The 24,568-nt window shown below is 44.6% G+C and overlaps 1 protein-coding gene across 2 annotated transcripts in view; it reads left to right on the top strand.

Moving 5' to 3' along the window:
• Nucleotides 1–15,861, top strand: part of lrp3 (low density lipoprotein receptor-related protein 3) — a 32,381-nt gene extending 16,520 nt beyond the window's left edge. For both annotated transcript variants that reach the window (XM_079496460.1, XM_079496459.1), the window contains exons 8-9: nt 3,040–3,172; nt 14,887–15,861. In XM_079496460.1, the coding sequence (XP_079352586.1) occupies nt 3,040–3,172; nt 14,887–15,786 (1,033 nt within the window). In that variant the 3' untranslated portion in view covers nt 15,787–15,861. The remainder of the gene's footprint in view (nt 1–3,039; nt 3,173–14,886) is intronic.
• Nucleotides 15,862–24,568: the final 8,707 nt, after the last annotated feature.

Below are 24,568 nucleotides of genomic sequence, written 5' to 3'. Positions count from 1 at the left end.
AGCTCGTAGTGCGCCACTCGGTGGCGCGCTACGAGTAGGTCTGCTCGTAGGTCTGCTATTTTTGAAAAGTCGTGAAAATGTTGGTGCAAATCTTTTGAATATATATTCTTTCAGAGCGAACGTTTTTTAACTCAAATCTTTGCTTCTGGAGGGGGTCCCTGGAACAACATATTTTCAGTTGGGGGTCGGTGGCCAATTACATACGGTATATTTTTTGGGGTCCTTGACATGAAATATTGAGTACCACTGATACAGAAACATAGGTATTTCAGAAAACTGTCAGGAGTTGGGAGGCATTTTTTAAATATCGATGTCAGGCCTAAATGGGTTAATATCAAGACCCATTGTTGTCTCCACCAGGCCGAAGGCGTGGTGGAGAGAGTATGTTTTGCACTCCGTCCCGTGTGTGTGTCTGTCCGTGTGTGTGTGTGCCCGTCCATCCGCCTGTTACCAGCTAATCTCCGGCACCGTTAACCCGGTCCATGCCAAATTTAGCACGCACACTCCCTGGATGCCAACGATGAACCTCTGTCCCAAATTTTCCAGAACGGCCTGTTATAGCGCCACCAGGGGGGCGACTTTTGAAAAACACAATTTTTTTTGCTATTACTCCTCCAGATTCTGTCCAAAAATCCCAATCAAATCGTTACACACTATCTCTCTAGTCATGTGTTCAAGACGGATCTGTCCCGATATTTCATATTCCATCCTAATTGGCTAACATTGGCTTTCAAAGTTTGCAGGATTGGCCCGTTTCGAACAAAAAGCCTCAAATCTTTCACAGACTTTCCTACCAAGCTGAGGAATACATCCCACCCTTTTCACACCTTTTCAAACCTGCCCTGCCCTGGTTGAGACCTGTGCCACGAGGGGGCACTTTATCTAGTTTATTCTGTGTTTAAGCCATGGACCACCATTTGATGAGATTTAGCCACTCATGACCTACATCTTTGAATATTTTGACTACAATTCCATGCTGTATTGATGTTGTTACAATGGGAGAGATAACAGGCAAACATTGATCAAAATAAAAATTATTTTACATTCTCTTAATTGTTACTATAGACTTCTTGTAAATTAATTAGTGGTGGGCATAGATTATTTTTTTTAATCGCGATTAATCGCACTGCAATCCTGGAGTTAATCGCGATTAATCCCGATTAAAATGGCTCATTTGAAGTCTGCCAAAGGCATTCAAAATATGTGTGCACTACCTAAATAATGACCAGAAGTCCTTTGAACGCGTTTCTCAGGCCAGGTGGCCCATTAGACCAGGTGCCCTATTTATGGATATTAACAATACAACTAGCCTATTAATACCTTATATTTCATATTGTGAGCTTGTGGAACTGTTCAGTGTTGCCAAGTCTAGTCATTATAAGTTACTTTGGACTTGTTTATCTGTAAAGTTTCTTTAAAATATTGGTGGTCCTTGAGATGAAAATGTTTGAGAACCACTGCTCTAAAACAACATTGGACAATGATGTTTGACAGTCAGCACTATAGTTGCTAAAACTTAATTTCTGACTTGATCTGGCCTGTTAACATTTTCATAGACCTGGTTGCTTGTTTCTCTCTGTCACGAAATGTGGCAACCGTCGAAACTAGTCCTAGTTTGTTTTGGTTGTGATGCATGGATGATGGCATCATGATGCTACCGCACAGACCAAACAGACTATCATCATGATGCTACCGCACAGACCAAACAGACTATCATCATGATGCTACCGCACAGACCAAACAGACTATCATCATGATGCTACCGCACAGACCAAACAGACTATCATCATGATGCTACCGCACAGACCAAACAGACTATCATCATGATGCTACCGCACAGACCAAACAGACTATCATCATGATGCTACCGCACAGACCAAACAGACTATCATCATGATGCTACCGCACAGACCAAACAGACTATCATCATGATGCTACCGCACAGACCAAACAGACTATCATCATGATGCTACCGCACAGACCAAACAGACTATCATCATGATGCTACCGCACAGACCAAACAGACTATCATCATGATGCTACCGCACAGACCAAACAGACTATCATCATGATGCTACCGCACAGACCAAACAGACTATCGCGGACCTCCACGGGGGTCCGCGTCTAGTCCATCTATTTTTTAGAAAATGGTCCTTTGGTTCCATTTGAAGCAGGCTAAGGCTACACTCGCAGTTACAGAGACCCAGCTCCAAGACCCAACTTTGAGAATAGATTAACGGCGATATTTGTTTTATCGCGCGATAAGAGTCTCGCGTTAACGCAGCACGTTAACGCCGATAACGGCCCAGCATTAAAATTAATTAATGCTGATGAATAATTTAAGTCTTGAGAGCGTAAAAGGACCTGTATGGGTCCATTTGGAATCCCCTCAAGGACCACTGGTGGTCCCCAGACCGCTGGTTGAAAACCACTGTTCTATTTTATAAAATAATGAACACGTGCATGCAATGCGCTATAGAGCGTCGCAGTCCCGCCCCCTACCATGGCCCAGGAAATGAAACCCAATGCATTATTCTCATAGACATTTCGTAAAGTATTTATTTAAAGACGGTTACGCCGCGGACAAAGCCAACTCGAGTCGTGACAACTCATGACAACACAAACAATATTTTGGACCAAACAAATAATTAGAAAGAAGAAAAAAACGGCAGGTTACAACACTTTTTTGTTGTTTTTCTTCTTTCTAATTATTTGTTTGGTCCAAAATATTGTTTGTGTTGTCATGAGTTGTCACGACTCGAGTTGGCTTTGTCCGCGGCGTAACCGTCTTTAAATAAATACTTTACGAAATGTCTATGAGAATAATGCATTGGGTTTCATTTCCTGGGCCATGGTAGGGGGCGGGACTGCGACGCTCTATTGAGCTCGTAAATCTACTATATTTTGAAATGGTTGTGTGTGTGTGTGACACAGTTGTATGACAAGGTATAGAATAGGGCCTAAGTGTTTAGTGTCTCACATTTCTTCTGTCTGTCTGTCTGTCTGTCTGTCTGTCTGTCTGTCTCTCTCTCTCTTCAGAGCCTTCGAGACTCAAATGACTCGCCTGGAGGCGGAGTTTGTGCAGAGAGAGGCTCCGCCCTCCTATGGTCAGCTGATCGCCCAGGGCCTCATCCCTCCCGTGGACGACTTCCCCGTCTACAACCCTGTACAGGTAACACTTTGCTGCATAACACCCCCACATAGATGTACAACCCTGTACAGGTAACACTTTGCTGCATAACACCCCCACATAGATGTACAACCCTGTAACAGGTAACACTTTGCTGCATAACACCCCCACATAGATGTACAACCCTGTAACACTTTACTGCATAACACCCCCACATGGATGTACAACCCTGTAACACTTTACTGCATAACACCCCCACATAGATGTACAACCCTGTAACACTTTACTGCATAACACCCCCACATGGATGTACAACCCTGTAACACTTTACTGCATAACACCCCCACATAGATGTACAACCCTGTACAGGTAACACTTTACTGCATAACACCCCCACATGGATGTACAACCCTGTAACACTTTACTGCATAACACCCCCACATGGATGTACAACCCTGTAACACTTTACTGCATAACACCCCCACATGGATGTACAACCCTGTAACACTTTACTGCATAACACCCCCACATGGATGTACAACCCTGTAACACTTTACTGCATAACACCCCCACATGGATGTACAACCCTGTAACACTTTACTGCATAACACCCCCACATGGATGTACAACCCTGTAACACTTTACTGCATAACACCCCCACATGGATGTACAACCCTGTAACACTTTACTGCATAACACCCCCACATAGATGTACAACCCTGTAACAGGTAACACTTTACTGCATAACACCCCACATAGATGTACAACCCTGTACAGGTAACACTTTGCTGCATAACACCCCCACATAGATGTACAACCCTGTACAGGTAACACTCTACTGCATAACACCCCCACATAGATGTACAACCCTGTAACACTTTACTGCATAACACCCCCACATAGATGTACAACCCTGTACAGGTAACACTTTACTGCATAACACCCCCACATAGATGTACAACCCTGTAACAGGTAACACTTTACTGCATAACACCCCCACATAGATGTACAACCCTGTACAGGTAACACTCTACTGCATAACACCCCCACATAGATGTACAACCCTGTAACAGGTAACACTCTACTGCATAACACCCCCACATAGATGTACAACCCTGTACAGGTAACACTTTACTGCATAACACCCCCACATAGATGTACAACCCTGTAACACTTTACTGCATAACACCCCCACATAGATGTACAACCCTGTAACACTTTACTGCATAACACCCCCACATAGATGTACAACCCTGTAACACTTTACTGCATAACACCCCCACATAGATGTACAACCCTGTAACACTTTACTGCATAACACCCCCACATAGATGTACAACCCTGTAACACTCTACTGCATAACACCCCCACATAGATGTACAACCCTGTAACAGGTAACACTTTACTGCATAACACCCCCACATAGATGTACAACCCTGTAACAGGTAACACTTTACTGCATAACACCCCCACATAGATGTACAACCCTGTAACAGGTAACACTTTACTGCATAACACCCCCACATAGATGTACAACCCTGTAACACTTTACTGCATAACACCCCCACATAGATGTACAACCCTGTAACAGGTAACACTTTACTGCATAACACCCCCACATAGATGTACAACCCTGTAACAGGTAACACTTTACTGCATAACACCCCCACATAGATGTACAACCCTGTAACACTTTACTGCATAACACCCCCACATAGATGTACAACCCTGTAACACTTTACTGCATAACACCCCCACATGGATGTACAACCCTGTAACACTTTACTGCATAACACCCCCACATGGATGTACAACCCTGTAACACTCTACTGCATAACACCCCCACATAGATGTACAACCCTGTACAGGTAACACTTTACTGCATAACACCCCCACATGGATGTACAACCCTGTAACACTTTACTGCATAACACCCCCACATAGATGTACAACCCTGTAACACTTTACTGCATAACACCCCCACATGGATGTACAACCCTGTAACACTCTACTGCATAACACCCCCACATAGATGTACAACCCTGTAACACTTTACTGCATAACACCCCCACATAGATGTACAACCCTGTAACAGGTAACACTTTACTGCATAACACCCCCACATAGATGTACAACCCTGTAACACTTTACTGCATAACACCCCCACATAGATGTACAACCCTGTAACACTTTACTGCATAACACCCCCACATAGATGTACAACCCTGTAACACTTTACTGCATAACACCCCCACATAGATGTACAACCCTGTAACAGGTAACACTTTACTGCATAACACCCCCACATAGATGTACAACCCTGTAACAGGTAACACTTTACTGCATAACACCCCCACATAGATGTACAACCCTGTAACACTTTACTGCATAACACCCCCACATAGATGTACAACCCTGTAACACTTTACTGCATAACACCCCCACATAGATGTACAACCCTGTAACAGGTAACACTTTACTGCATAACACCCCACATAGATGTACAACCCTGTAACACTCTACTGCATAACACCCCCACATGGATGTACAACCCTGTAACACTTTACTGCATAACACCCCCACATAGATGTACAACCCTGTAACACTTTACTGCATAACACCCCCACATAGATGTACAACCCTGTAACAGGTAACACTTTACTGCATAACACCCCACATAGATGTACAACCCTGTAACACTTTACTGCATAACACCCCCACATGGATGTACAACCCTGTAACACTCTACTGCATAACACCCCCACATAGATGTACAACCCTGTAACACTTTACTGCATAACACCCCCACATGGATGTACAACCCTGTAACACTCTACTGCATAACACCCCCACATAGATGTACAACCCTGTAACACTCTACTGCATAACACCCCCACATAGATGTACAACCCTGTAACACTTTACTGCATAACACCCCCACATAGATGTACAACCCTGTAACAGGTAACACTTTACTGCATAACACCCCCACATAGATGTACAACCCTGTAACACTCTACTGCATAACACCCCCACATAGATGTACAACCCTGTAACACTTTACTGCATAACACCCCCACATAGATGTACAACCCTGTAACACTTTACTGCATAACACCCCCACATGGATGTACAACCCTGTAACACTCTACTGCATAACACCCCCACATAGATGTACAACCCTGTAACACTTTACTGCATAACACCCCCACATGGATGTACAACCCTGTAACACTCTACTGCATAACACCCCCACATAGATGTACAACCCTGTAACACTCTACTGCATAACACCCCCACATAGATGTACAACCCTGTAACACTTTACTGCATAACACCCCCACATAGATGTACAACCCTGTAACAGGTAACACTTTACTGCATAACACCCCCACATAGATGTACAACCCTGTAACACTCTACTGCATAACACCCCCACATAGATGTACAACCCTGTAACACTCTACTGCATAACACCCCCACATAGATGTACAACCCTGTAACACTCTACTGCATAACACCCCCACATAGATGTACAACCCTGTAACACTTTACTGCATAACACCCCCACATAGATGTACAACCCTGTAACACTCTACTGCATAACACCCCCACATGGATGTACAACCCTGTAACACTTTACTGCATAACACCCCACATAGATGTACAACCCTGTAACACTTTACTGCATAACACCCCACATAGATGTACAACCCTGTAACACTTTACTGCATAACACCCCCACATGGATGTACAACCCTGTAACACTTTACTGCATAACACCCCCACATAGATGTACAACCCTGTAACACTCTACTGCATAACACCCCCACATGGATGTACAACCCTGTAACACTTTACTGCATAACACCCCCACATGGATGTACAACCCTGTAACACTTTACTGCATAACACCCCACATAGATGTACAACCCTGTAACACTTTACTGCATAACACCCCACATAGATGTACAACCCTGTAACACTTTACTGCATAACACCCCCACATAGATGTACAACCCTGTAACACTCTACTGCATAACACCCCCACATGGATGTACAACCCTGTAACACTTTACTGCATAACACCCCCACATAGATGTACAACCCTGTAACACTTTACTGCATAACACCCCCACATAGATGTACAACCCTGTAACACTTTACTGCATAACACCCCCACATAGATGTACAACCCTGTAACACTTTACTGCATAACACCCCCACATGGATGTACAACCCTGTAACACTTTACTGCATAACACCCCCACATAGATGTACAACCCTGTAACACTTTACTGCATAACACCCCACATAGATGTACAACCCTGTAACACTTTACTGCATAACACCCCCACATGGATGTACAACCCTGTAACACTCTACTGCATAACACCCCCACATAGATGTACAACCCTGTAACACTTTACTGCATAACACCCCCACATGGATGTACAACCCTGTAACACTTTACTGCATAACACCCCCACATAGATGTACAACCCTGTAACACTTTACTGCATAACACCCCCACATAGATGTACAACCCTGTAACACTTTACTGCATAACACCCCCACATAGATGTACAACCCTGTAACACTTTACTGCATAACACCCCCACATAGATGTACAACCCTGTAACACTTTACTGCATAACACCCCCACATAGATGTACAACCCTGTAACACTTTACTGCATAACACCCCCACATAGATGTACAACCCTGTAACACTTTACTGCATAACACCCCCACATAGATGTACAACCCTGTAACACTTTACTGCATAACACCCCACATAGATGTACAACCCTGTAACACTTTACTGCATAACACCCCCACATAGATGTACAACCCTGTAACACTCTACTGCATAACACCCCCACATGGATGTACAACCCTGTAACACTTTACTGCATAACACCCCCACATAGATGTACAACCCTGTAACACTCTACTGCATAACACCCCCACATAGATGTACAACCCTGTAACACTTTACTGCATAACACCCCACATAGATGTACAACCCTGTAACACTCTACTGCATAACACCCCCACATAGATGTACAACCCTGTAACACTCTACTGCATAACACCCCCACATAGATGTACAACCCTGTAACACTTTACTGCATAACACCCCACATAGATGTACAACCCTGTAACACTCTACTGCATAACACCCCCACATGGATGTACAACCCTGTAACACTTTACTGCATAACACCCCCACATAGATGTACAACCCTGTAACACTTTACTGCATAACACCCCCACATAGATGTACAACCCTGTAACACTCTACTGCATAACACCCCCACATGGATGTACAACCCTGTAACACTTTACTGCATAACACCCCCACATGGATGTACAACCCTGTAACACTTTACTGCATAACACCCCCACATGGATGTACAACCCTGTAACACTCTACTGCATAACACCCCCACATGGATGTACAACCCTGTAACACTCTACTGCATAACACCCCCACATAGATGTACAACCCTGTAACAGGTAACACTTTACTGCATAACACCCCCACATGGATGTACAACCCTGTAACACTCTACTGCATAACACCCCCACATGGATGTACAACCCTGTAACAGGTAACACTTTACTGCATAACACCCCCACATAGATGTACAACCCTGTAACAGGTAACACTTTACTGCATAACACCCCCACATAGATGTACAACCCTGTAACACTTTACTGCATAACACCCCCACATGGATGTACAACCCTGTAACACTCTACTGCATAACACCCCCACATAGATGTACAACCCTGTAACAGGTAACACTTTACTGCATAACACCCCCACATAGTTGTACAACCCTGTAACACTCTACTGCATAACACCCCCACATAGATGTACAACCCTGTAACACTTTACTGCATAACACCCCCACATAGATGTACAACCCTGTAACACTTTACTGCATAACACCCCCACATAGATGTACAACCCTGTAACACTCTACTGCATAACACCCCCACATGGATGTACAACCCTGTAACACTCTACTGCATAACACCCCCACATAGATGTACAACCCTGTAACACTCTACTGCATAACACCCCCACATGGATGTACAACCCTGTAACACTCTACTGCATAACACCCCCACATAGATGTACAACCCTGTAACACTTTACTGCATAACACCCCCACATAGATGTACAACCCTGTAACACTCTACTGCATAACACCCCCACATAGATGTACAACCCTGTAACACTTTACTGCATAACACCCCCACATGGATGTACAACCCTGTAACACTCTACTGCATAACACCCCCACATAGATGTACAACCCTGTAACACTTTACTGCATAACACCCCACATAGATGTACAACCCTGTAACACTCTACTGCATAACACCCCCACATGGATGTACAACCCTGTAACACTTTACTGCATAACACCCCCACATAGATGTACAACCCTGTAACACTCTACTGCATAACACCCCCACATAGATGTACAACCCTGTAACACTTTACTGCATAACACCCCCACATAGATGTACAACCCTGTAACACTTTACTGCATAACACCCCCACATAGATGTACAACCCTGTAACACTTTACTGCATAACACCCCCACATAGATGTACAACCCTGTAACACTTTACTGCATAACACCCCCACATGGATGTACAACCCTGTAACACTTTACTGCATAACACCCCCACATAGATGTACAACCCTGTAACACTTTACTGCATAACACCCCCACATAGATGTACAACCCTGTAACACTTTACTGCATAACACCCCCACATAGATGTACAACCCTGTAACACTTTACTGCATAACACCCCCACATAGATGTACAACCCTGTACAGGTAACACTCTACTGCATAACACCCCCACATAGATGTACAACCCTGTAACACTTTACTGCATAACACCCCCACATAGATGTACAACCCTGTAACACTTTACTGCATAACACCCCCACATGGATGTACAACCCTGTACATGGTAATACTTTATTACACCACAAAAGATTGGGAGTGAGTCTGCAGTTCTGATTGCAATGGGAAGTGCATTCCATAGTTTTGGAGACAGAAAGGAGAAGCGTCTGGGACGTGTGGGAGAGTTGTCCTGGCATTTTAGTGAGTGTTCTTCCAGCTTCCCTGCGTTGGCTGATCTGAGCGCGCGGGAGGGTTTGTAGGGTCCCGATAAGACTTGCAAGATATGGCGGTGCTGCCATACCTTTTGGTTGCTTTGAAGGCCAGCATCAGAGTTTTGTTCTGATGTATAGATGTCAAATGGACAGTGACAACGGCTGTCCACACTGGCCATTACATTATTGAAGTTAATATTATGATGTCCCTAAAACAAACCCTTTTTTTCTGAAACTGAAAGTTTATGCATTCTCTTATGCCTCAATACTCCTCTGTTTGGGTCCTTTTCTGGACCAGGCTGTTTCTATGTCTGTATAGTTTCTATGTAGTACAGCCTCTCCTCCCTCATCCCAACTCACTCCAGAACTGGTTGCCTCTACATAGTTTTCATCCGCCCCCTCGTCATCTCTAAATAAAACAAACCCACATTAGCATCCATGTGGTTCACATTCAACACTGGATTGGGTAAAGATAAGAAAGGGGGACAGGATTCATCATTATTTCGTCCACCCAGTTGACATATAGGACTGGGCGACTCTGAATGGTTTGTTAAATCACATGTTTGTGACAACAAGCAGCCAACAAGAAACGGACTAGGCTATCTTTATTGTTTTGTTAATAGCCATTTAACCCATTTCGTGCAGGAACCCCTGTTGGTGTTAGCATTATGTTATGCTTTAGCTATTGAAAAATAGCAGATCTACAAGCTCATAGCGCGCCACCGAGTGCCGCGCTACGAGCTTGTAGGTCTGCTATTTTTGAAAAATCGTGAAAATGTGGCACAAATCTTTGAATATATATTCTTTCAGCGAACGTTTTTAACTCAAATCTTTGCTTCTGCGGGTGTCCCTGGAACAACATATTTTAGATGGTGGTCAGTGGCCCATTACAGATAATTCTGGGGGTCCTTGACATGAAAAAGGATGAGCACCACTGACATAGGAACTTTTCAGAAAAATGTTAGGATTTAGAAGCCTTTTTTTTTCATCAACATCAGTCCAAAATGGGTTAATAGGCATTCAAACTCTGATTCCAACCTTCTTCGTGCACTGCAACAAGGCAGTGTAGAATCAAAGTTTCTGTCGCTGCAACTCCAAACGGGGTCGCAGTGACACAAACCAGGATGAAGCTGCAGCAGCGGCCGTGAATGTTTGTATCTCGAAGCGACTAAACGGAGAGACACAGAGTTAGCACCGCTCTCTATCCCATTTAGGGCCTGACGTCGAAATAAATCAAGTCTTCTGAAAGAATATATATTCAAAGATTTACGCCACATTTTCACGATTTTTCAAAAATAGCAGACCTACAAGCTCGTAGCGCGCCACTCGGTGGCGCGCTATGAGCTTGTAGATCTGCTATTTTTCAATAGCTAAATTATGCTTATTTAAAACACAAACGGGTTCCTGTACCAGAATGGGCTATTGTCTACTCTATACAGCTCAGTGTGAAAGAGGGTTTTGTCAACTGAATTTCCCCCAGCGGAATCAATACAATAACGGTCTTATCTTGAATGCATTGTCCATTTGAGCTATGCGATTTTTTTTATTGATGGAAATTGGTTAAAGGCCTTCCGATGTAATTGCACATTACATTTTATTTGACACGTAGTAATTAAGATCAGACTTAGATTTTGATATTACCGGTAAACATACACAATGTTGTTTTTGTATAGTTTCGATTTTCTTACCAAATTGTTTGGCCTCTCTTGTTATCTCTGTCTTCACTATGACGTGGATATTCTCTAAAAAGTGTGGGAAAATGTTTTCCATTAAAGTGATGATCATAGCCTGAGCTCCCAGCATCAGCACACTTCCTAAGCTGCTAAGCTGCACATTACACACACACACGCGCGCACACACACACACACACACACACACACACACACACACACACACACACACACACACACACACACACACACACACACACAAAAATAGTACACACTCCCAGCCGCTGTTGCTGTTGCTTGTCCTTGGGAACGTAGCCAAGCATTCAGGTGTGTGTGTGTGTGTGTGTGTGTGTGTGTGTGTGTGTGTGTGTGTGTGTGTGTGTGTGTGTGTGTGTGTGTGTGTGTGTGTGTGTGTGTGTGTGTGTGTGTGTGTGTGTGTGTGTGTGTGTGTGTGTGTGTGTGTGTGTGTGTGTGCGCTTTCTAGGCAGACAGTGTCGTTTATCTCTGTATGGCAGACGGTTAGTGCAGTTTGTCCCTTAAAGGACAGACAGTATGTATGTCCCTGGAGGACAGAGCTTGTTTGTGTCTGTCTAGGTGCTTTTACAAATGGTAAATGGTGCATTTATATAGCGCCTTTATCCAAGGCGCTTTACAGAGATTGTGCATTACATTCACCCATTCACACACACACATTCATACACCGATGGCGGCAGAAACCATGCAAGGCACCAACCAGCACATCAGGAGCAATTTGGGGTTCAGTGTCTTGCTCAAGGACACTTCGACACTAACTCTGGGGGAGCCTGGGTTCGAACTGGCAACCTTGCGGTTACCATCCAGACACTCTACCCCTGAGCCACCGCCGCCCAACACACCATTACAGGAAGGTCTTCTCAGATCATTAGAAAAGACACCTATCGCCTCCCTGCTCACTCCTTGACCCGGCTCGGACTAGCCAACCGCATTGAGGTTTACTGATCCATTAAAATCTGGACCACATGCGGTGGTCTTCTGCAGAAAGGGACGCCAAATGCGTCCCTTTCTGCATTTATGAACCCATTTTGGGCGGGAACCCCTTTTGGTGTTAGCATTATGTTATGCTTTAGCTATTGAAAAATAGCAGATCTACAAGCTCATAGCGCGCCACCGAGTGGCACGCTACGAGCTTGTAGGTCTGCTATTTTTGAAAAATCGAAGAACGACTGACATAGAAACATAGCTTTTTCAGAAAACTGTCAGGATGTAGAAGACATTTATAGAATCTGATCTCAGGTCAAAATGGGACTACAAAGTGTAATCTGCATCCTCCAGCTTGTTCTTAAACCGTGTGCAAACTGGCTTCGTCCATAATGTCTCTGCTGTCTCTATTCTGCCATTTGGTCTTTCTCATCTGTGTCCTTCTTTGTCCTTCACTCTATAGAAGAGATGGAAGAGATAAAGAGACTTTCTCTGTATCTCTTCTATCTCCATCCTTCTCCTCCCACCTCCTCTCTCTGCCCTTCTTCACGTTTGCTTTTCAATTCAATGTATTATTATTCCCATGGCATGAATTAATCGACTCCTCCATTACTGCCATTACCTGCCACGTCTCTCACTCGCTCGCTTTCTCCCCCTTGCCCCTGTCTCTCCCCTCCCTCTCTGTATATCTCCCTCTTGCCCCTGTGTCTCTCCCCTCCCCCTTGCCCCTGTGTCTCTCTCCTCCCTCTTGCCCCTGTGTCTCTCCCCTCCCTCTTGCCCCTGTGTCTCTCCCCTCCCCCTTGCCCCTGTGTCTCTCCCCTCCCTCTCTGTATATCTCCCTCTTGCCCCTGTGTCTCTCCCCTCCCTCTTGCCCCTGTGTCTCTCCCCTCCCCCTTGCCCCTGTGTCTCTCCCCTCACCCTTGCCCCTGTGTCTCTCCCCTCCCTCTTGCCCCTGTGTCTCTCCCCTCCCCCTTGCCCCTGTGTCTCTCCCCTCACCCTTGCCCCTGTGTCTCTCCCCTCCCTCTTGCCCCTGTGTCTCTCCCCTCCCCCTTGCCCCTGTGTCTCTCCCCTCACCCTTGCCCCTGTGTCTCTCCCCTCCCCCTTGCCCCTGTGTCTCTCCCCTCCCCCTTGCCCCTGTCTCTCCCCTCCCTCTCTGTATATCTCCCTCTTGCCCCTGTCTCTCCACTCCCTCTCTGTATATCTCCCTCTTGCCCCTGTGTCTCTCTCCTCCCTCTTGCCCCTGTGTCTCTCCCCTCCCCCTTGCCCCTGTCTCTCCCCTCCCTCTCTGTATATCTCCCTCTTGCCCCTGTGTCTCTCCCCTCCCCCTTGCCCCTGTCTCTCCCCTCCCTCTCTGTATATCTCCCTCTTGCCCCTGTGTCTCTCTCCTCCCTCTTGCCCCTGTGTCTCTCCCCTCCCCCTTGCCCCTGTCTCTCCCCTCCCTCTCTGTATATCTCCCTCTTGCCCCTGTGTCTCTCCCCTCCCCCTTGCCCCTGTCTCTCCCCTCCCTCTCTGTATATCTCCCTCTTGCCCCTGTCTCTCCCCTCCCTCTCTGTATATCTCCCTCTTGCCCCTGTGTCTCTCTCCTCCCTCTTGCCCCTGTGTCTCTCCCCTCCCCCTTGCCCCTGTCTCTCCCCTCCCTCTCTGTATATCTCCCTCTTGCCCCTGTGTCTCCACTGTCTTGTCCATCAGCTATTGTTGAGTTTGAGTACTTTTTGCACCACTGCAGGTAACACTTTACTGCATAACACCCCCTGAGGTAACACTTTACTGCATTAACACCCCCACATAGATGTACAGGTAACACTTTACTGCATAACACCCCCACATAGATGTACAGGTAACAGTTTACTGCATAACACCCCCACATAGATGTACAGGTAACACTTTACTGTAACATCCCTGTCAAACATTCTGTCACTCACGGGACTCTCTCTCTCTCTCTCTCTCTCTCTCTCTCTCCCCCTCCCATCTCTCCAGTCGTCTGTCCTCCAGAACCTGCGGACGGCGATGAGGAGGCAGATGCGCCGTCAGTCGTCTCGCCGCAGCGCGTCCCGGCGCCGTCTGGGTCGTCTCTGGACCCGCCTGTTCCAGCAGAGAGGAGGAGGAGGAGGAGGAGGGGGGGCTCGACCCCACGGAGGCCGGGGGGGCCACGGCATCCCTCTCCTCTCCCCTCCTCCTGCGCCGCCTCCTCCCATCACCCCGCCAACACCACCACCTCCCTCTCTCCCCTCAGATTCGGACACGTGGTCACGTGGCCCCGGCTCGCCCCTTTTCCCGCCGCGGGAAAGACAGGGACGGAGCGAGACGGCGGGCGAGGCCGCGGGTGAGCCGAGGCTGGGCGTGGCGGGCGTGACGTCGGTCGCGACCCCCTCTCCGTGCTCGGTGGCGGCGCTGGAGCTCGCCCTGTCCCTTCCCCGGTTCTCCTCGGACCCCCCGACGACCCCCTCGTCTTCCTCCTGCTCCTCGTCCTTCTCCTCTTCCCCTCCTCTCTCGCCCCTCCGCTCCAGTTCGGAGAGCCACGAGGAGGAGGACGGGTTTGAGGCGCGGCGCCACCAGGCGCAGTCCCCGGGAGACGGCGAAAGGGCGACCGGCCGGCGAGGAGGGGGATTTGAACCGCCAAGCGCCTCGCCGCAGCGAGCCCCGCCCACCTGCGGCCGTAGACCTCCACGCACGTCGTCCTCCTCCTCCGCCCCAAGCCCCTTCCACCACTCTTCCACCACCCCCTCCCACTACCACCCCCTCCACCCTCGCCACCGACGTAAAGCCTCCAAGAGGCTGGTGGTGGGACTGGCTGTGAACCTGACCTCTGTCTCCCTGAGGAGGTACTCCCCTCTCAGACACATCTCTCCCACCGCCGAGCCTGCTGACTCGGTCTGACTCTGTCTGACTTTGTCTGACTCTGTCTGGTTCTGTCTGGCTCTGTCTGGCTCTGTCTGACTCTGTCTGACTCTGTTTGGCTCTGTTTGGCTCTGTCTGACTCTGACTGGCTCTGTCTGGCTCTGTCTGGCTCTGCCTGGCTCTGTCTGGCTCTGTCTGGCTCTGTCTGACTCTGCCTGGCTCTGTCTGGCTCTGTCTGGCTCTGTCTGACTCTGTCTGACTCTGTCTGACTCTGCCTGGCTCTGTCTGACTCTGACTGGCTCTGTCTGACTCTGTCTGACTCTGTCTGACTCTGTCTGGCTCTGTCTGACTCTGTCTGACTCTGTCTGACTCTGACTGGCTCTGTCTGGCTCTGTATGACTCTGTATAACTGTCTGAGTTGGCTGAGCATGGAAGTTATTTTTTTCATCAACCACCGTGCTTCGTTGTTCCATACAGCCAGTAGAACCACAGCGCTTCTACCGTTGGCTACGGAGCAACTCCACTGAATCAGGCCAGGGTTTAAGTGCCTTGCCCAAGAGAGTATATTTGTCATTCACTTTGTCACCCCTCCCTCCCTCCCACCCAGCCACCCACCCAGCCAGCCGCCTAGGGATACAAACCGACGCTGCAATCAGCTACTGCCATCCAGACGGACAGACGGGCTGATTTCCTAATTCGTGGTACGATGGTGTCAGTCACACGGCCCAACACATTCGATCTACAAGCCCACACACGCGAACGCATTGTGGGCTTGTTGTATACCGACCGCGTTCGACGGACCGACACTGCTTTGCAGAAGTTCTACCGAGCCTTGGGGAGCCCAGCACAGAGGAACGCAGACAGATGGAACATTCAAAAGGTTGGATAAAGAGCCATGGCGACACATTTTGTGGGATATATATATATATATATATATATATCGCTGTGATGTTGCCCAATCAAACCCATTCTTGAAAGACTCTCTACATTATATATTTTTTTCCTCCTCCTGACATTTTTTCTGCATTTCGATGCAGTTGCGTTCCTTGTTCAGGTAGCCTTGTTCCATCCACCTCAGAACTGCTGATGTCAAAACACCACTGATTTGCATTTTGCAAGTTAATATAAAAAAAATAAAAAATAAACCTGTTCCCCCCCCCCGGCAGCTCACCGGAGGTGAATCTCATAAAGATGTTTACGAGTTTATAAGAACCGAGGCCAGCGTGAACAGTGTTCTGATCCAACGTGTATGCAGACTGGAGCATTGTGGGCCGATGCCAGATCTTTGAGTATTCCGACGCGGATCCAGATTTTGTCAGAAGTCCAAAACATCTGGAAATATAATACAACATAAAATAAAAGTATCATTCAGAAATAACTTGGGGGGGGGGGGGGGGGGGGGCCTATAGAGCATCGCAGTCCCGCCCCCTTTCATGGCGACGAGAGACCCCGGAAAATAATTCCCCGTTAATTTTCCTCATAGACTTTTCAAAAAGTATTTATTTAAAGACGTTTAACACCCATTCTGGACGGGAACCCGTTTTGGTGTTTTAACTAAGCATTATTTTGCCATTGAAAAATAGCAGATCTACAAGCTCATAGCGCGCCACCGAGTGGCACGCTACGAGCTTGTAGGTCTGCTATTTTTGAAAAATCATGAAAATGTGGCACAAATCTTTGAATATATATATATTCTTTCAGAAGACTTTTTATTTATTTTCGACGTCAGGCCTAAATGGGTTAAGCGTCGTAAAAAAAGCCAACTCGAGTTGTGACGAGACATGACAATAAACACAATGTTTTGGGTTGATGAAATAATTAGAAAGAAGAAAAAAGGCACGTTACAACACTTTTTGTTTGGTTTTTCTTCTAACAAATGATTTGATCAGCCCAAAACGTTGTTTATTTAGTGTCATGATTTGTCACAACTCCAGTTGGCTTTGTCCACGCCGGCGTAAACGTCTTTAAATAAATACCTTTTGAAAAGTCTGAGGAAAATGAACACGGAATTATTTTTCCGGGGTCTCTCGGCGTCATGAAAGGGGGCGGGACCGCGACGCTAGTCTATAACGACACCCGCAAAACGGGGACGCCAGCGAGCGTGTTCCTAACGAAATAAATCCAATAACGGAACGATGTCAGCCAGACTGCTTCCATCAGTCAGGAGTCAGTCCTCCTCGGCCATAGACCAGCAGAACCTTTTTTCTTATGCTTTCAATTCATACATGCAGCAGAATGGGACTTTATTCTCGTTAAAGGACCACTTCACCACTTTTCAACTTCTCTTCCTATAATTGGTCCTAACTAATGTTTAGGATAAAATACCACAATTTTTTCCTACTCGTCTGTGTCTCATAGGAAGACTGTGGGCAGTTCAGAAACCCGTCCACCAGTGACATCATCGATGGTGAATCCAAGCTAATAGAAACGGCAGGCTTTCTTTTCCTGAAAAGTTGCAATGCAAAAGTTGAAGCCATCGTTCTCACGATAATACAAATCTAAATATATTTAAAAACAAATCTTGTTTAAAAAATAATCTGCCTAATGATGATGTCACTGGTGGACGCGTGTCCGAACTGCCCAAAGCCCTCCTATGAGACACAGACTGAGTAGGAAAAAATTGTGGTGTTTTATCATGAACATTAGTGAGGACCAATTATATGAAGAGATGTTGAAAAGTGGTGAAGTGGTCCTTTAAAAATATTATCATCATTCGGTTTTTTAAAAGGATGACATTCACGGAAACAAAATATCACTGGAACATCTGAAAGGTGTGCTTCATTGTTCGTTCTCGGCAGAAAAATGTCATATAAATACACAAGCTGGGATTTGCTACAGACCTGACTACCTTTACTCAGGACAGGAGATGAACGTCTCTGTTTCACCACTCCTTGTACGCTTGGGTTTATTCCAGGGGACTCTTCTTCTTCTTCTTTAAGCCTTGTATAGAGGAAATACTGTGACAAAAGGACAAGAAAGAGAGAAAAACTTGATTGATCTATATTTCAGACGGTGTTCATAAGAGGTTTGGACTTACTGTAACTCTGCTCTGTACATTAGCCTCTGTCTGTCTGTCTGTCTGTCTGTCTGTCTGTCTGTCTGTCTGTCTGTCTGTCTGTCTGTTTGGGGTGCCTTGCTTGCTCTGAATGCTGTTTAAATGTTCTTTAGAATGCACTGGTCAGATGACACTGAAAGGAATTACTCTCATCTCCTTCCACAGTAAAACCTGCAGGTTTTGATGTTATATTGTTATTTTCTAGAGATGTCCCGATGCTGTATCGGTATCGGGAAAGTATCGGATCGGCCCTTATTTGGTCATATCGGTATCGGCAAATATGCCAGTCACAGATCCAACACAGGGGTAAGGGGGTTGACACTATGGCAGGTAAATACAATGTTGGGGCACGTGTGGAGTTTGATTTGGAGTTGCCCGAACTGCAAGTGCACATTTAGGTGAGGAGTCTGCTATAAACACAACACAAGATATATATATATATAGCTAGATAGCTATAAACACTATTCCCAGTCGGTGGACTTCAAAATAAGATTTTTTTTTTATATATATTATTCTCTTGTATCTGTATCGGTGTCGGCTAATACAGAAATTGTGGGATCGGATCGGAAAGGGAAAAAGTGTATCGGCTATCGGGACATCCCTATGTTTTCTGTGCAAAACAATCTACATAGTTGGCTCTGCCACTGTGGTAGGCTACCAAGCATCATGGAGGTTCTCTCCATTCCAACAATACAATATTAACCCATTTAGGCCTGACCTCAAAATTAAAAAAAAATCTTCTAAATCAGTTTTCTGAAATAAATATTTTCACCATTTTTCAAAAATAGCAGACCTACAAGCTTGTAGCGCGCCACTCGGTGGCTATTTTTTAATAGCTAAATTATAACATAATGTTTAAAACACCAAAAGGGGTACCCGTCCAAAATGGGTTAAGTGTGAGCGGTATGAATGGAAATGCCAAACGTCCTGGTGGAGCGAGAAATCTTCTTCACCCTACTGTGTGTTCCTATGCGTGCCATGCTAGTATGAATGTGTTGTTTTTTTCTTTCTCCACAAGATGACCATCCATCCGTTACATTCATGTCCTCATGATTAATTATTATGATTATTGAATAGTTCATTGTGTTCTCTGATAGGCCTGTCTATAGATGTGTACCTCACACAATGACTGTGTGAACATACCTCTCTTGGTTTTTCGTTGCAAAAGATCTCTTCATATTATTCTATTTTGAAACATATTCTTTGGAGAAAAAAAAACACTGGGGAAAAAAGAACCCCGATCAGAACCCAGAATTGTATGATGATATTGTGGAGAGACCTAATCAAATGACGTGACTCCACAGGTCACTGTTCCCATTTTGACCTGAGGACGATTCTACAAAAGTCTTCTAAATCCTGACAGTTTTCTGAAAAACCTCATGTTTCTGTCAGTGGTTCTCAAAGTTTTTCATGTCAAGGACCCTCAGGAATTATTATGTAATTGGCCGCCGACCCCCATCTGAAAATATGTTGTTCCAGGGAGCCCCCCAGAAGCAAAGATTTGAGTTAAAAACGTTGGCACTACATTTTCACGATTTTTTTTAAATAGCAGACCTACAAGCTCGTAGCGCGGCACTCGGTGCCGTGCTACGAGCTTGTAGATCTGCTATTTTAGCTAAATTATAACATAATGCTTGAAACACCAAAAGGGGTTCCCGCCCAGAATGGGTTAATATGCCCCGCATAGCTAGATCACATGGCGACAACCAGTGTTGTTTTCGTCGACCAAAACTAAGACGAAAAATGTTCGTCGACTACCTTTTTTTCACTGACAAAAACTAAATGGAAACTAAATGAAAACTAAGCTATGATGACTAAAACTAAGACTAAATATACTGACTCTTTCGTCAACAAATAAAAACTAGACTAAAATGTTAGGAAGGGACTAGTGGACAAGAGATCCAGTATAAGTCATTTTGCATGCTGAAAATAGCCGATCTACAAGCTCACAACGTGTCGCGCTGCGACGCGTTGTGGGCTTGTAGATCGGCTATTTTTTCAGCAAGTGAAAAAAACGGTCATTACGATGGCATCGAGGCCCTCCAAAATAAATTTTGTTCGACTAAATCAACTGTAGATTTAGTCGACTAAAATCGTATGACATTTAGTCGACTAAACCTAGAATCGCACTAAAACATTCCAGGTGATTAAAATGTGACTAAAACTAAATGAAAACCATTCAAGAGACTATGACTAAAACTAAAATCAAAATTCCCTGCCAAAAACCACTGGTCACAACATCTTTGGCCACAACAGGAGTCAACCTTGCTGTCGACCTGTTTAAATACAGTCACAGAGTACAGTGAGGCCTCATTCACACGTACCAAACACCAATCAAGCAAATGTTTGGTCGTTTTTTTGATCAAACATTTGTGTTTGATTGCTGATTGCTGGTGGTGTTCTGCCCCTCCCCCCTCATCAAACACAAATGTTTGATCAAACCATGTGACTCCCATTGGAAAAGCATTGTGGTGGCCCAAAAAAACGACATTTGCTTGATTGGTGTTTGGTACGTGTGAATGAGGCCTGACCGAGTTCAAGTGCCACACTGTCGATAATGGTTCTACTTACAGCTGGGAGAGAGAGAACAGAATAGATTATAATATTGTCAGAGAGTGATATTAGATCTCTTTCACTGTAAGCCATGCATCAAGTTCTTGCTTGTATTTTGTGGGCCATTCGGGTCTCTCACTCTGTCTCTATCTTTCACCGTTTATGAATGTTGTGTAGAATTTAAGTTAAGTCCTGATTAGCAGTCAGAATGCTGAGATCTGGTCAATGCTAAGAGAGATTAAAAGACTACGTATACATTGTAATTGGCCTAAACCGAAAGAATATTTTTCACATACATTTCACATGTGATAGTTTGCCAAATGTGTATTGAAGTGTGTAAAAATAAATCTGTTATACTAGTTGGATATATTCCAATTTGCCCAAAATATTTTTGTTCTGAATGGTTTCTTTGGTTTCTATTATACATTTAAAACAATCTTGTTCTGAAAGTATATATCTTTGTACTGTTTTGTTTTAATAATATGGTGAATTATTATTGGAATTGTATTGCAGTGCATCTGTGAGATGCACGGCAATGGGTTTTCTGCTAAAACAGTCCTTTTGAGGTCGGTTTTATGTTGATACGCAAGGCTTTTGAAACGTCAAGGATATAGGTGTTTAGATTTCTTATTAAAAAAAAAAAAAAAAGTTAAATGTGTCACTGTTAACAAAGTGATATGGTATATTTTCTGTCCAAACAATATATTTGGTGGTATATAGGAGAGATAAACTTGAAATAATGGTGATCTTTTCTCAGATTTTCTCCTTTTTTTGGAGGTCTCCTCCATTCTGCTGTGAGACTGCTGTGTTTTGTTTTCCCCAAAGAGAGGAACTCATGTTTGTGTGAAATAATTTATCTTGTTTTTTGGATATGTCTGTATATTTTGTGCTGTGACGAAGACACTGCGTACAGTTGGAGGCCATCGATATTGTCCTTTTCTTTTTGCTGAGGTTTGCGTGATCTGCGCAAAATGACAGTTAACCCATTTTGGGCGGGAACCCCTTTTGGTGTTTTAAACATTATGTTATAATTTAGCTATTGAAAAATAGCAGATCTACAAGCTCATAGCGCGCCACCGAGTGGCGCGCTACGAGCTTGTGGGTCTGCTATTTTTGAAAAGTCGTGAAAATATTTATTTCAGAAAACTGGAGGATTTAGAAGGATTTTTTTTAAATTTTGAGGTCAGGCCTAAATGGGTCAAATAATAAGGGACAATATCGGTGGCACCCAACTGTATAATGACTCATTTCACTGTTGCCATGCGTTGCCAGGTTTGGGAGGATATAAAGCCTGTACATGCAGCTGGTCGGTTCTGAATTCTTGTGCCTGCTTTTAATAAACATGAATCTCTTTGATAGTTGATCTACTATATGGTTCATTTGTTTTGACCTGAGATCAGATTCTAAAAATGTCTTCTACATCCTGACAGTTTTCTGAAAAAGCTATGTTTCTATGTCAGTCGTTCTTCGATTTTTCAAAAATAGCAGATCTACAAGCTCGTAGCGCGCCACTCGGTGGCGCGCTATGAGCTTGTAGATCTGCTATTTTTCAATAGCTAAAGCAAACACCAAAAGGGGTTCCCGCCCAAAATGGGTTAACCCATTTAGACCTGAGGACGATTCTACAAAATGTCTTCTAAATCCTGACGGTTTTCTGAAAAACCCTATTGTTTCTGTCAGTGGTTCTCAAACTTTTGCATGTCAAGGACCCCCAAAAATATATGTAATTATTGGCCGCCGACCCCCATCTGAAAATATGTTGTTCCAGGTACCCTCTCCCCAGAAGCAAAGATTTGAGTTAAAAACGTTCGCTCTGAAATATATATTCAAAGATTTGACCCACATTTTCACGATTTTTCAAAAATAGCAGACCTACAAGCTCATAGCTGCAACTTTTCAGGATTAGAAAGCCTGCAATGGCATACTATGACATAGTATGCCATTGTCGACGTTTAAGGCCCAGTATGCAAATACAGACCATTCTGTTGGATGATGGGCCAAAATGCATTGCTATTTTTTTTAAACGTTTGACCTAATTCTTGTCTGTAAAATGTTATGTGGACAGGGTTCTTTCTGACATAAGCCCCAACTGTTACTTCTCAGGAAACAGGGGGCGCTCTCTCGCTCTCCCGATGGTCCTCCAGCACCTTGATGACATTGGACTTGAACCTGCCAACTGTCTGTAGCAGAGGCAACCGATCAAACACACCACACCATTGAGCCAAGGCACCTTTGGGCACTCAGCAGATGTCTCCTGGTGCTTTTGAGTTTTTATTTGTTATTCAGGCCTTGAAAAGTTCAAAGTACTCCAGCATTGAGCTATGTACTAGTCCTACATACTTACACCTAGAAACCCCATTCGGACCTATTTAGGTTCATCTTACGGTGGACATGTTTGCCTGAAAAGGAATCTTTGAAATGTTTCATAGATTTAGAAATATAGTGCTTTCAAATTTGAGAAATGTATAATGGGGCTCAATGGCAGACTATGGCACGTCAAAAAAGCACTTTCACCTAGAAACTCTATTCACACTTTTTATAATTCAGCTTACTGTGGAGACACAATGTGGAACTTTTTACTTTGAAATGTTTTGTAGTTTCTGAGTTATTTAACTTAAACGCCCAATGCATTCTCAATGGCAATAGCACAAACTTTGGCATGCTACTAGTCCTACATACTTACACCTAGAAACCCCATTCGGACCTATTTAGGTTAATCTTACGGTGGACATGTTTGCCTGGAAAGGGATCTTTGAAATGTTTCATAGATTTAGAAATATAGTGCTTTCAAATTTGAGAAATGTATAATGGGGCTCAATGGCAGACTATGGCACGTCAAAAAAGCACTTTCACCTAGAAACTCCATTCACACTTTATAATTCAGCTTACTGTGGAGACACATGCTGGAACTTTTTACTTTGAAATGTTTTGTAGTTTCTGATTTATTTAACTTAAACGCCCAATGCATTCTCAATGGCAATAGCACAAACTTTGGCATGCTACTAGTCCTATACATACTTACACCTAGAAACCCCATTCAAACCTATTTAGGTTCATCTTACGGTGGACATGTTCGCCTGAAAATGAATCTTTGAAATATTTCATAGTTTTAGAAATATAGTGCTTTCAAATTTGAGAAGTTTATAATGGGGCTCAATGGCAGCTCTATGGCACGTCAAAAAGTCACGTTCACCTAGAAACTCCATTCACACT

This window comes from Electrona antarctica (genome assembly GCF_951216825.1).
Source record: "Electrona antarctica genome assembly, chromosome: 3".
Lineage (NCBI taxonomy): Eukaryota > Metazoa > Chordata > Actinopteri > Myctophiformes > Myctophidae > Electrona > Electrona antarctica.
Note: the sequence above shows the minus strand (reverse complement) of the source record. Positions and strands in the feature narration are given on the sequence as shown.